The 13,942-nt window shown below is 38.4% G+C and overlaps 1 protein-coding gene across 7 annotated transcripts in view; it reads right to left on the reverse strand.

Moving 5' to 3' along the window:
- Positions 1 to 13,941, reverse strand: part of ZDHHC21 (zinc finger DHHC-type containing 21) — a 44,062-nt gene extending 30,121 nt beyond the window's left edge. For 3 of the 7 annotated variants that reach the window (XM_015280106.4, NM_001031438.2, XM_040655584.2), the window contains exons 1-6: positions 13,797 to 13,941; positions 10,902 to 11,025; positions 6,726 to 6,927; positions 4,245 to 4,343; positions 1,787 to 1,898; positions 66 to 204 (exon numbers count right to left, since the gene is read on the reverse strand). In XM_015280106.4, coding sequence (XP_015135592.1) covers positions 66 to 204; positions 1,787 to 1,898; positions 4,245 to 4,343; positions 6,726 to 6,879 — 504 coding nt within the window. In that variant the 5' untranslated portion in view covers positions 6,880 to 6,927; positions 10,902 to 11,025; positions 13,797 to 13,941. Of the gene's footprint in view, positions 1 to 65; positions 205 to 1,786; positions 1,899 to 4,244; positions 4,344 to 6,725; positions 6,928 to 10,901; positions 11,026 to 11,937; positions 11,986 to 12,384; positions 12,527 to 13,773 lie in introns of those variants that run through there. The other 4 variants (XM_040655583.2, XM_015280103.4, XM_046905403.1 and 1 more) reach the window with 3 other exon arrangements.
- Position 13,942: the final 1 nt, after the last annotated feature.

The following is a 13,942-nucleotide window of genomic DNA, read 5'->3' on the forward strand; positions in this document are numbered from 1 at the left end:
GTCTAGTAATCAAAATATTACACTACCAGCTATTAATTCAGCTTGGAGAGAAAACAAATTCTTACCCAGTTATCTTTTTTCAGAGGCAAAAAGTAGTAGTAATGGCAGAAATCAAGTAGCAGTGTATAGGAACTAAGAATTTGAGTGTAGAAACACAGCTGTAAAAACAGCCAATGATTGTCTTCACCAACACAATTATTAATCCTGCAAAGAAACAAAGCATATACAAGGACTGAAATATAAAGGCTTGTCAACACTATTTATGAAATAGTCAGGCTACAGAACTACCAATTAAGTTTAAGAAAAGATGATTTATGGGTCAAGCGTAAGGACTACAAGTAAAACTCCATTCTTAATCAAAGCAACGGCCTCCATGTTAGAAATGGCAGTTACTGTAAAGAGTATGGCTACATGGTCATTTGAAGTCTAAGCTGCCTTACTGAAATTACTGCTTAGATTACAAGACTTACTTCCCCTCATCTTCAAACAGCAAGGATACACTCACATTTTCAAGTAACACTCAGGTAACAAGATTAAAGTATCTGCAAAATTTCACTTTGGTATGTATTCTCCACTAACTACATTCCACCAGCATTGAACTATGTAGTTCAAAAGCTAGAAATGCAAATTAAAAACCTGTATTAAATCTGAACACAGGGTACCCCAAGGACAAATAAACATGACTAAGAAAAAAAATGTAAGACAAAGGAGAAGAAGAATAGTTATCCCTGTTCAGAAAGTCCTTCTGCAGTTCTTCCAATGTAAAGGAGTAAAGGAATCTTAAAGGCTCTAGAAATGTTAACTCAGATTCAAACCTTCGAAATCTAGGTCTAGTCTGCTTCACAGAAGTTACATTGATGCATAAAATTTGGTTAGGGGTATAACTTTGTCCAAGCACAGTAGCTCGAGCACAAGCATTGGCACAGACAACAGTACCACACTAAGCCATAATGTCAAAAGCATTACACTAGCACTATTTTCTGAGTTGTAAACAGATAAAAGGCTAGTTTGAAAATTGCTACAACAATACAGGATGATCCTGACCTATCTTTTCATTTCATCTACATTTCTTTGCTGGAAATTACACCACAGACCCACTGATGGCAAAGCTTATTTTCATTTTAAGCAACAATCAGGCCGACTTACTTTAAACAAAGCATCTTAGCCAGACTGACTGTGTCTAGTCAAGCAACACTAAAAGAAGCAATTTCACTACAAAATAGGAGAGACCATGACAAACGGGGTCTGCTATAAGGCAGTTATGTTTTCTAACCAGCACAGACATTAGGTGAACTGAAAATAAAAAACTGTCTAAAAACCATGAAATGTTTTCAGTATTGTAAAAAACATTTGCTTGTGCCCTGAAATTTTAATTTCTGATTTCCATCCAAGAAATATTAAGTTGAATTTCTTACAAAAAATACTTTTCCAGCACAAGAAACTTAACTGCAACAAATTAATATGCAACATACAAATTAATTACATTGACATTAGTTTAAAGGAGTAAAACTTGCAACTTTTAAAATAAAATACGTGAACTTTAGAAAATTGTATGATATACAACAATTTGTCAATGATTGAATGTTACACTGCCACAGTTCTTTTTCTTAGTTTTACTTGTAGACAAAAAGGAATCTCTAAGCTGTTCTTACCCTGAACTAAATGCCTGAATGATTCAGCATTACTGGGAAAGAAAGATCACAAGTACACAACAGTCTAGACCACAGATTTTGAAAAGATAAACTAAAGCAATAGTAGATCATTAGAAGAAATGCCATGGTCTTACCATGGACAGTGGTGATCCATCCTCCTCACACAATGTCCACAACGACTACAGTGGTGTGAACGCTTTGGTCTCATCATATTGCATTTGTTACACAATTCCCAAAATTCTCTTTCTAGGGGAAATAGTGAAGACAGCCTTAGGAAGATTTAAACTCAGTACAACATGCTCACGATAAACACATAGCTTAGTGATATGAAGAGGAAAAAAGCATTTACTGTGAGATGAGTACAGTAAGCAGCTCATTAAACAGAAACATCATACACTCTCCCTGCCATTCCAAAACCTTGAGGACTCATATTTGTCAAATCTAGCTAACTAAAGTAAAACACACAATAAACACTTCTGAAACATCTTCCACCTCAAAGCATCTTAAGAGATGAAGAGATGAATATCAAGATGAAATGCTAAAACAAATATAAGATGGGCTTTTATTTAAAAATACACACTAGTATTCTATGCCCAACATGAGATTCATTAAGCTGATTTCCAGAGATACTAACGAGCTAAAATTGACAGGAGCAACTACTGGTATTTTCTGCCTTTAAAGACAACGGCTGCAAGATTAAGAACCTTAAATATTTTAAACAGCAATTTTTTGATGCACATAAGTTTCTTAAATCCCAGGGAAAGAACGAAAAAATAAGCCTAGTTTTTACAGCTCATTCAGAAATTCTACAAGATAAAACATTCTCACTACATAAAGAAAATAAAGTTTAATTTAGCACATTTTAAGCCTCCTGCTGGCAGCCTTTATCTTGTCTTTCTTGCTGACAAATAACATTTGGACACTGGAAGTACAGAAGCGCAATATCTAAGATCATTAAACTAGTAATAATGCCATATGGAAACTGTTTTACAATCTGTTCCCATAAATCCAGTGTCACAAAGGTGTCAACTCCCCAATCAAGTAGCAAACAGCACAGTTCAGAAATACCTCAACTACAGTCCTGAATATAATTTATACCATACAAAATATATCTTCCCATCAAACTACAGAATATCAGGGAACTGAATTATTACTCTAGAAAGGCCAAAAACTTGACAGATGTTAAATATGACATGCACCTCAAATCATAATATCATTACTGCAATCAAGTCTAAGTGTCCCATCTTCATAAACACCTACGTAGTATCATTTCCACATGATATGAATGCAGCATGAAGATAAAAGGTTTAAGATCTACGCAAACATACACCCTAAAAGAGAAAGAAATGCACGTGCACGAAGTAGTTGCTCCTGCTGGTACTGGTATTTAACTGGAAAAAGAACAAATACACTGAGTCACAAATGTACATGTCTGTAGCTGTATTGTGTCTTCATTCTCAGGCTGCAGATTCTGTGTTGTTATTCCCACAGAAAAAACGTCTGACTGAAGAATTACATCTGTGCAACCTTTCCTTTTACTGAATCAGATGTTTAGATAATGGGAAAACAAGGAATACCGGTAAGAGACTGTTCCACAATCAGTGTTTCACCTCCGAATCCCAAGCATATTCTTTCCTATTATCTCCTACGTAGTTTTTGTCTACCATAACATCAGTCCTGATGATAAACAGATCGTTTCCAGACAGATCACCATAGATTATCACTGCCATCAGGAAGGGAAAGCAAAGTCACTGCAAGATGAGACTGAAATTTTCACTCTGCACTTGTTGGATTTGTTACGTTTTCTATATTGAAAGAGTATTTTCCTTTCATGTAGCAAAACTCGTGCTTAAATACTCCATTATAAGCTGCTATGTAAAAGCTTTATGGAGTAGACAAGCGCCTTAACAGCGTCAAATGTGTCATTAAAATATTGGCTTTCCCCATGGAGAATTATTAAGGTTTTAAATGCCCTTCAATTTCTAGTGCATCAGATACCATATAGCAATTGCAGAATAAATTCATAAGGACAGAGGGAATTCTCAAATGTTAAGTTGCTACCCTACAGCAATGCAACGTAACCAATCTAATGTTTATTTGGTTAACAGTCTCTACAAACAGAATTTATTGCAATAAAATGCATAAAAAAGCACAGGTAAAATCCAGTGCAGTAACAGCTTCTACCATTAGTTTCAGCATCTCATAAATTTATCTAGAAAAAAAAGCAGTAGAGTTAGAATGACTATGCATCTCTAAAAAAATGTTACTAAGTATTATCATTTGAAGCACATGCAATGTATTTAAAAGCACAGACTGCAAAATTCTGGCCATCAAAATACGTCCTAGTGTTAAGTTCCTGCATGACCATACTTCTGAGGGAATGCGAATCTTTAAAAAAAGCAGCTTAAAGTCTACACAGAATGCAAGAAATTTAAATGTTAGAAATAGTGACTTATAAAGCTTTTCATTTCAGTAACAATATACACTTCAGCAGTGGTTTCAATTAAATCTTATAACGGTATGTTAATTCCCAATTATTCTGATGACACCGAAGTAATTTTTATTCAGCTATATAGAAACAACTTAATGTACCTGTAATTGGAATCTTTGGGTTTTCAGGTAGCCTTCCTGGATCAGCTACTGAGGCTCTTACTAAAGAAGCTATACAAAACAATGAGCAGAGGTAATAACCTGAAAAAACAAGTATTTGTCATTAGGTAAAAAACAGGAAAAAAAACACTTTTATTTACTTCAAACATATTAAACTTTCAAAAGGGAATGTAAGTGAAATTTAAAATATAACCTTTTTTTTCATTACAGTGAAAAAAATTTTACATATGTTAATAAACCACTGTATTTATTAAGTATAAATATTCAACATACACTATACAAAGAAAATATTAAAACAACAGTAACCACATAAGGGTATAAAACTCCAAAGGTTGTAAAAAACTACATTTCATTTCCTTTGTGCAGACTGACTATTCACTTTACTTACATAAAGCAAAGATAACTGATTTTAAAAGATCTAGAAAGCAAAGCTATGGTCCTAATTTAAAAAACAGGAGTAACTTCTTTAGTTTTTAAATGAAAATAAAGAAAAAAATTATTAGAAGACACTGTACTAGTATCTATAAGCTTCATCAAATTACAGGTCTGAGTCAATACAATACAATGAGTCCCTGTCAAATGGGCTTACAAAGTTAGGAGGTTTAGAAGTGTAGGGACAACTGTAAATCCTCAAATGTTTTACTAAATAACCAGCATAATATCAGAGATCCATCAAGTTCATTAATTTGCTATGTGCTATTCATGGATGTTTCAAATCACCCTATTTCAAAACCCCAAATAAAATTATACTCTATTTGAGACATGCTTGACCAGTAGGTTATATAAACACAAGAATTGTCATATTGTACCATCTGCATAGAAGTGCAGGTAGACCTCTATTTGACATATCACTGGCTAGTCACAGATATCCAGGAAAAGAAATAAAGGAGTTGGGAAGTAAAAACTGATCCTTTGTCTCGCTTCCCAGCTATTAGGAAACAGCACATTTCTCTAAATCCCAATTTATAAACTGGGATTCATAAATCCCAACAGGCTTGCCAGAATGATGGTGGACGTATCCTCTAATCTATCTTCCACAAATGAACTTGTGAATAAAAAGTTTTATGTCAAGCTCTGATGTGAGAAGCAGTAAGCACTTGTATGCCTCTGCAAGGAGCCACATCCTGGCAAAGATTCAAAGCCTCGCTGAATTTTTCCAAACTCAGTTCCTGCATTTTGATGGCAAGAAGTACTAAATGACAAATTAAAATAAAAACACACCATAACATGCAGTACCATTACCTTTCATATTAATGAAAGCACAGTTACGTACAAATTTTAGATTTATTAACTCAAAATAATTCTAAACTTCTGTGTTGTTTTTGAATCTACCAAAATACTGTTCTACAAATCTTACTTTCACAGGACCACTGCAAAAAAAAAAAAAAAAAAAAAAAAAAAAGGCATTTCCAAAGAAAATTTAAGTTTTGAGTTATGTACAGCACATTTTCATACTTGCTTTAACATTGTGCCACTCAGCAAAATAAAACATCACCATCTCAGAAACATTCTAAGGAAAGCAATGACAAAATTACAGTCACTAGGACATTTACCATGACAGAAATGTTTATACCAGAACAAAACATAAAAACAAATCACCATCTAAAAATATCTGACTGCTACTCATGCTGCAACACCTTAATCTTTAAGAAGCTATATGTTAGTTACTCTAGAGGGACAATCCAGCACTTGAAACAGCATTTTCTCAGTTTTGGTATATGGTAGTAAAGAGCCTATTATTCTGAGGTGACAAATGCTTTACACTATAGCAAAAATGTACAAGATCCAGTACTAAATTACTCTGTCTTCTGAATTGCATATATACATTTGATGCTATGCATTCTATGAAATTAAGTAATCTCAAAAAGGCCAAGGAAGAAGTAGCGGAGAACACCCTTCTGATAGTAGCAGCAAGATGTCACTTCAACCTTATCAATTAGTATCAAGATAAGTGCCAATCATTCTAAACCTCAAACTCTTTAGGAGAAAGGAACCCAATGGTTGATCTTCACCAAAAAGATGGTTCTAGTTCTAATACAAGCTTTTATCTAAGTTGATCCTATCAACATAACTAAGCCAACCCATCCATCAAGGGACACTTGGCAGAGCAAGCAAAACTCAACTGTTCAACCAGCAGTACTACCATCATAACTTCTGACATGTCCATCAACGTTTTGTAATTACGCTATTTAATCCAGTAAAAAAGTTCTAGCTGCAAGACTCAAAAGGTGTATAAATGCTTTTCTCCACTTTCCACATAGTTTTACTGTAACACCACTGAAAGAAACAAGTGTCTCAATTCTTAGAGCACAAAACAACAGAATATGTCCCAGTACTCTTACTCTTTATCTTATTCTTCAGCCTTAACTTTCACCTTGTTCCTTTATATTCCAGGCTGATAACTGCTGGTCAAGGGTACTACTGTTAATAGTAGAAGAAAAGGACTAAGTTAAACAGACTTACACAAAATTGCCACAGCTGAAATATGCCCCTCTTCATAGTGAGGAAAAAGGATGACTTTTGGAATGAAGATTGTATTGTACAGCCAAACAAAGATAATCAGGCCCATGCAGCACCAACCCTGAGGGTCAACCACAAAGTGAATTCGAAGTCCCATTGAACACAAACAATTAATAATCAGTCCATCCAAGGAGAAAAGATGGTCCTAGAGAGATAAAAACAAAAACAACTAAGAAAAAAAGAGTATATTAAATTAAAATTATGCTACTCACAGGGCTTCACATACAGAGAAAAGAAACCTGACAGTTTATGACTTAAGGAATCTAAACATTTTTTTAAAGCTTGCATGATAATGTCCTCACAGGCTCCCCTGGGGTTTTGTTGTTTCTCACTTCCTAAGTATTCTCTTCCACGTTCTCTTCTCTTTATAGCAAAGAAATTGAGAAAGAAACCACACTACCTTAACAGCTTTCATAGAGACTATCTAGAAGTATCACACAACAATTTTTTCACCGTTAATAACACTTAAAACAGAAAAGTTCCCATTCTGATAGTTTAATATGATGATTTTTTAAAATTAATTTTAGTCTGAAGAAAATTCATGAATACAAACTTCAGAGCATGTTTAACTGGTGTTTGGTTTGCTCTTTCCCTGCACTACAAATTATAAGCACTATTAATCAGGACCTGCAAGAGAAGGATTGCTACCATTACACTTCTTGGCATGCTGCCTCCATGTTAAGAATATTAATATTCTAATACACATTTAAAATCCTGGCTGCACTTCTATCCAAGAGACTCTCCTTTCAGCATAATCTTCACTTACCTGTCGGCTACTTCCTCATTTCTGATGGATGTCCTTCAATTTCTATTTGTTCTGTCAAAATTTCATCTTATTTACTGATCAGACATTACCTCTGTTCTCAGGGATTTTAATAGTTTCATTCTCACTGACATTCACAACTTCTCTGCTTAACACTATCCACAAGTTTCATTAATGTCTTGTTTTAGTTGGTTATCTAGAAAAGGAATAAACTCAAACCCAAATAAGATGATGCTTCTACAGTTTATCACAACCCCTTGATTGCTGTTGCAATAGAACAACAGCGTTCCTTTCCAAGTACAGTGTTTACCTTTTTAGTGTTCATTTTTGCTTTAAGAATGCATCCGATTTGCTAACATTTGTTTTATAAACCTGCATGTTATACTAAATACAGCTTACTGTGTCCTTAAAAACATTAGGTTTATGAAAATCATAAAGGACATTTAGTCCTGTATTTACTGATCTTGTATTAATTTCACTTTGCATGCACAATATTTTGATGTACACACAGTATTCCTAGGGGTATGTGTAGACATAAGTTATGTGGTATTGCACTCCTGAATCTACTAGTTCTTCATATGCCTTTATTTTGAGTCAGCTTTGGCAACCAGCAGGTTTAGAACATTTTATGCAAGTCTAAGTGCGCACTGAAGGAGAATCTGTCTCAAGTACAGGAACTGTGGGAGGACGCAAGCAGACAATGTGACATCAAGGATGCCAAAAATGAGATTAACAAGACTTACTTAAGACACTGTAATTACACAAGTGTTCACACCCACCTGCACAAAGAAGGTACACAAATGCTTATCAGCCTGGGAATGAAGATGCCCAGGATGGCAAAGGCTGGAAGCTTGTAAACATCTGGAGGATGGTTCTTCAGGGCTATCACTGCAGGTGAGAGCAGGGAGCTCTATCCAATGAAGCCTCCAAGTTGACAAGGCCTGAGTACCATGGCACTGTAAGCAGGGTGAGCCAAAGTGTAACAAGAAATTCACTGCTTACACAGAGTGAGGTGCTTCTGATGACCCAACCTGTGATCTCAGGCGGTGTGCCGCTTGCAAAGGGCTCAGATATCAAGGACTTGCTGTTACTGACACCAAAGTCTGGGGATCAGACTACTACACCCAAATGCTCTTCCACTTTGGCACCACAGAGCCAGTGGAGACCAGGAAGCATAGCCCACATGACAACACTGAGTGAGGAAGTGGCAGACAGAATGGGCAAGCCAAGCATGCAGGGTGTTGTGGATAATAGGGATCTTATAATTTAGAGAACAGGGCTCAATGGGGAAGATTGCACTCCTTCAGAGAAAGCAGTATAACCTGGTGTCCATCTGGAGTGCCTGTATACCACTACAGGTATAAACAAATTGGAGCAATCAGGGGCCTGCATGCAGGTATGGCACTACTTTCTCACTCAGATCATGGAGACAAGCTGAAATATCTTATGCAATCAGAGTGCTGACATGGATACACACAGGCACCTCAGGAAGGACACACTACAACTGTGAAGTAGAGGAGAGTTGCCCGTCACATGAGAGAGCATCAGGAATCTGTATAGCTCTACCTTAGGGCAAATCCTGAGCCAGACATCCTGAGCTAACGTCAGGCACAGCAAGAAGACCAGTGTAGCTAACACTGTGGAGACTGTCTACTAGTGATTGCCTGATATGGGATTGATGAAGCAGATGAAGTTTCAACCAGAAAGATGGGAGAAGCTCTCACATTGACAGGTTCCATACCACATGGGCAAATTTAACCATCCTTGTGTTTGATGGAAGGGTGAAAAAGCAGAGCTGAAGTAATCCAAGTTTTGGGAGTAATCAAGTAATCCTGACACAGAACCCAAGTGTGAAGAAGCTCTGCTAGACATCTTGCTTACCAACAAAGAAACAGGTGTGAATGTGAAGGTCAGTGGTGGCCTTGGGTGTGACATCCATGAGATGGTGGTATAAAAGAGGAAAGAAGGGAAACAGTGAGATCACAGCCTGACTCCAAAACAGACCTTGTCCTGTACCAGGACCTGGTTGGAAGAACTTCTTGGGAGACCATCCTGTAGAGAGGAGTTCAGGTTCAAGGACCACCTCCAAGTTCAGGAATGGTCCAGTACTATGTGCAGGAGCCCAAGCAACATTTCATACATGAACAAGGAGTTCCTAAGAGAACTAAGACATAAAAATGAAGCATTTATGAGGGGGCAACATAACTGGTGGCCTTTGAAGAATACTGAAAAATATAATTTGAATGAATAGGGCTGGGGTTAGGAAAGTCATATGAAGCTGAATCTGGTGTTTAGTCTAGTGAGGAATGAAGTCAACAAGGAACTCTAGAGGTAGACCAGCAGCATTAGGAAGGTTAGGGTAAATGGAACAGAATACCTGGTGAAAGGGCACAGAAAAGGTCAAACTGCCTTCGTGAACTCAATCTCCACAGGTATGACCTGCTTTCTGAAATTCCAGGCCCCTGAGACCACTGAGAACGTAAAGAGCAACAGAGACTTATCCTCAGTGAGAGAGGAACAGATAAAGAAACCTTTAAACGAACTGAATATACAGAATTTCACAGCACCTGATGAGATGCAACATAAGAGGCATTACTTTTGGAGATACCCATCTATATCCAATGGAACTACAAACAGATACAAACAGCACCATAACACTAATACAACAAATTCTCAACTACAACACACACTTACTCAACACAGGCACCACCACTAGCTTTGTATTTTTTCCAGCAATGAACAAGAACTTGTATGTTACACCTGTAAAAATCTGTACCAGCCGAGGTGACCCACTGCCACGCTGTGTTCACATCCACTATTTGGACTCCATAAACATTCAGCAAGCGTCAATGAATATCAGCAGGTACCATTTTTTTCTCATGAAGGAACTCAGTTCCACACCTTTGCTTCATATGCACTTCCGTGTCAGATGCCACCCTGTCAGACTGCCCTTCAGCTGCCATCTGTCACACAGCAACAAGTAATGGATTACTGTAGGGAAGGTTCAACCTTGCCAATGTTTTTTTTTGGATCAGTACGTCCTGGTTCCATGATTAATGGGACGGGAGGAACCAATGGACTCCTGCCCCAGGAGGCAGGAAAGGACTTGCATCTTCAGAAAATGAAGTAAGAGCTCAAGAAACAAAACAGATCTACACAAACTGAAATATTCACTCATAAGTGGCCATCTAAGTATAATGTGTGAGCAGTAACTAGTGAGGGACACTTTGGAAAAAAACAGTAAGCCCTATGACGGAAATTCATCCCAAATTCTTACTACTCAGTGACCACCTGCTCCCTGCATCACATTATTTAATTTCATAATAAATAAAATCAAACCAATGACAAAACTGTACCTTTGATGATGACAAGTTTCACGAATTTGGAACTATGCAAAAGAAGAACCCATTCTCAAGACAAGCAAAGAAACCAGGAGATTTTTCATCATCCAGCTCTGGAACTTTGTCTTTTCTGTTGTTTCTGAAATACAGAAAGGAGAGTGATACTCAAATGATCTTCATCTCAGTACGTCACCTCACTCAACACAGCTTCCTTTCAAGCTATTTACACAGACACACAGCTCCTCAGCCTCTCGCATCTGAATTGTTACACTGGTTCTAAATTTATTTCTTCTAATTTCAGTTCTAGAACATTTCAAAATTTTAACATGTTTTAGATGGGATTGTTCAGGTAAGGTTCAATAGAAAACTGCAGTACTGGTGCTACACCGCAATACTCTTACTTCCCATATGTTTAATAGGCAATGCCTTTTATAACGATAAATCTTCTGTTTTTCTTTGTACTTCTGCCAGTGATACTACACAGATAACATTAATATGACGACTTCCAGCGAAGACAGTTAGTCTCCCTCCTCCCCTTGGTCTATGTGCTTTATACAGATTAGTAGGTATGGGGGACAATATTAAAACATAAACAGAAGCATACTCCAGTGACAAGATAGCAAACACTACATTTGAATTTAACTCACAGGCAAAGTGAATTTGTAGTCTTCACTTTTAAAATGTACTGTTTAAAAAAAAAAAAAATCTGTATTCACTCTCTCAAAAAAAAATTACACCAAAACAAAGGAAGACCAATCCCACATAATTTAGTTTGTTCTTTAGAATGTACCATTTCTGATAAGAAGAATTACTGTATGTTGAGAATAAAAGTTTGAGTCAATTTACAACAATACCATTGAAAAGAAACAAATGATTTATGCCTACACACCCAGTACTCATACACGTAATGCCTAGAACTTTTCCAGCAAAATACGTTAGGATAAAACACACGCGACTGAGGCTTTGCATTTTTTTCCCCTCTTAACAGAATTAATAACAATCTGTTCTAAATAAACATTTCAAATACAAAGCATTTGAAAGGAAACAGCACCTGTGGCTGTGAGAAGTTCATGTTTGTCAAAAGATGGCCGACTCCTTCCTATGTGATCAAAAATTATTCTTTAACTTCCCAAAGATACTTTTATAAGGGGATGCACGAAGAACATATTCCTTAACCCTCCTCATTCTCCCCAGTTCCGTTCACATTGTCAATATTATTATCAATATCAAACATCATCAATATCATTATTAGTATTTGCTCAGTACAGTAATCTTCAGTATGAATTCTGATGTAATGTCTACTGAATAATGAGCCCACAACCTAAAGCAGGAAGGCAGAATGTCGTTCCCCAAAAAAGAGAAATCTTCACACAAACCACAATTGAAGTAACAGACTTGCTTGAATGCAATATTCACATACACACACACACACACACACACACAGGAAAAAAAAAATCCTTCTAGTTCAGTATAGAAAGTAAGACTTGCAAAATCTCACCTCCCCAGAACTCTTCTCCACAAATGCTCCAACAAATGTTTACATAGATATATTGCTCAGTATGGCTCACTGTGAAGTACAATTTATAGAACTCACACAAACTGAGCAAGGCTCTGTTCTATGAAGTACACATTTAGAGGAGGAAAAGCACCACTTCCTGAAAAGGGTGTTTTCTAAGCAATTTAGATAGAACAGGAAGTAGAAACTTACAATCCTAGAATCACTGAGGTAGGAGAAGACCTACAAGATCACCCAGTCCAACCATCCACCCATCACCAATGGTTCTCCCTAAACCATGTCCCTCAACACAACATCCAAATGTTCCTTGAACACCTCCAGGGTTGGAGACTCCACCACCTCTCTGGGCAGCCCATTCCAGTGCCTGACCACTCTTTTAGAGAAGTAGTATTTCCTAGCATCCAGCCTGAACCTCCCCTGGCGCAGCTTGAGGCCATTCCCTCTAGTCCTATTGCTAGTTATATGGGAGAAGAGGCCGACCCCCAGCTCACTACACCCTCCCATCAGGTACAGAGAGCAATAAGGTCTCCCCTGAGTCTCTTCTTCTCCAGACTAAACAATCCCAGCTCCTTCAACCGCTTCTCCCAAGGCCTGTGCTCCAGACCCCTCCCCAGCTTTGCTATGCACGTAACTTGCTATACATCCTGCGTGTGGTAGCTAAAGCAAGAATGCAGCACTCAATAGGCTCTGCCAACTTGTGGCTTCACTTGTGGTTTTACATCTAAAACTTTCCTGAAGTCTTCTGCACGTGGCTGAAGAGCTGCTGCCTAAAGCAACTATTACAAAACTAAAACCACACTCTACCAGGAGAAAAACAACAAACAAACAAACAAACAAACAAAAAAAAGGTGGACTTAAAGCAAATGCCTGAATTACTTTTCAGCTACACATTTAAGTCGTTTTTGTGAAGAGCTGCGTCAGACAAGAAATAGCATTGCTTTTCGCAGGCCTTCAGCTTAACAAAAACAGTATCTGAACAGCCAACACACGCAGTGGTGTGTTTTTGCCACGGCCAAACCCCTTGCAGCCAGCACCCCGCACTGATACAACAGCGGGTTGTAACGACCTCGTTATGATGCAGTTACTAGGCGGCTGCCGACACATTAGTGCAGGTAGCCATAACGCTCCCAGCTAGTTCTCTGTTACACACAGAACCCTGCACGGCGTGTCTGTGAACACCGCCTGCATCCACGAACGGAATGCCAAGCACCGCACGGGCCTGCGCTGCCAGCATGCACTCACTGCACCCTCACATCACCAACACAAGAACACTGTCTTCGCCCAGCACGCAGAGCCAACATTAAGCACCAGTCCCTGCGCCCCACAGCAGCCCACCGCCTCCCCCGCCGGACCCCTCGCCCCCCTCCCTACCCTGGACACGAGGCGGAACCAACCGTAAGGCGAGACCGAGAGGAAGAAAGGAGGGGCCACGGTCACGCTCCCCCCTCTCCCCCGCTCTCCATAGCAACCGCCGGGGGCCAGCTCGGCCGCTCCCACGCTCCCGAACGGCAGCCGCCGCAGCAGCGAGCCGGGAGCGCCA

The sequence above is a fragment of the Gallus gallus genome, chromosome Z, assembly GCF_016699485.2.
Source record: "Gallus gallus isolate bGalGal1 chromosome Z, bGalGal1.mat.broiler.GRCg7b, whole genome shotgun sequence".
Taxonomy (NCBI): domain Eukaryota; kingdom Metazoa; phylum Chordata; class Aves; order Galliformes; family Phasianidae; genus Gallus; species Gallus gallus.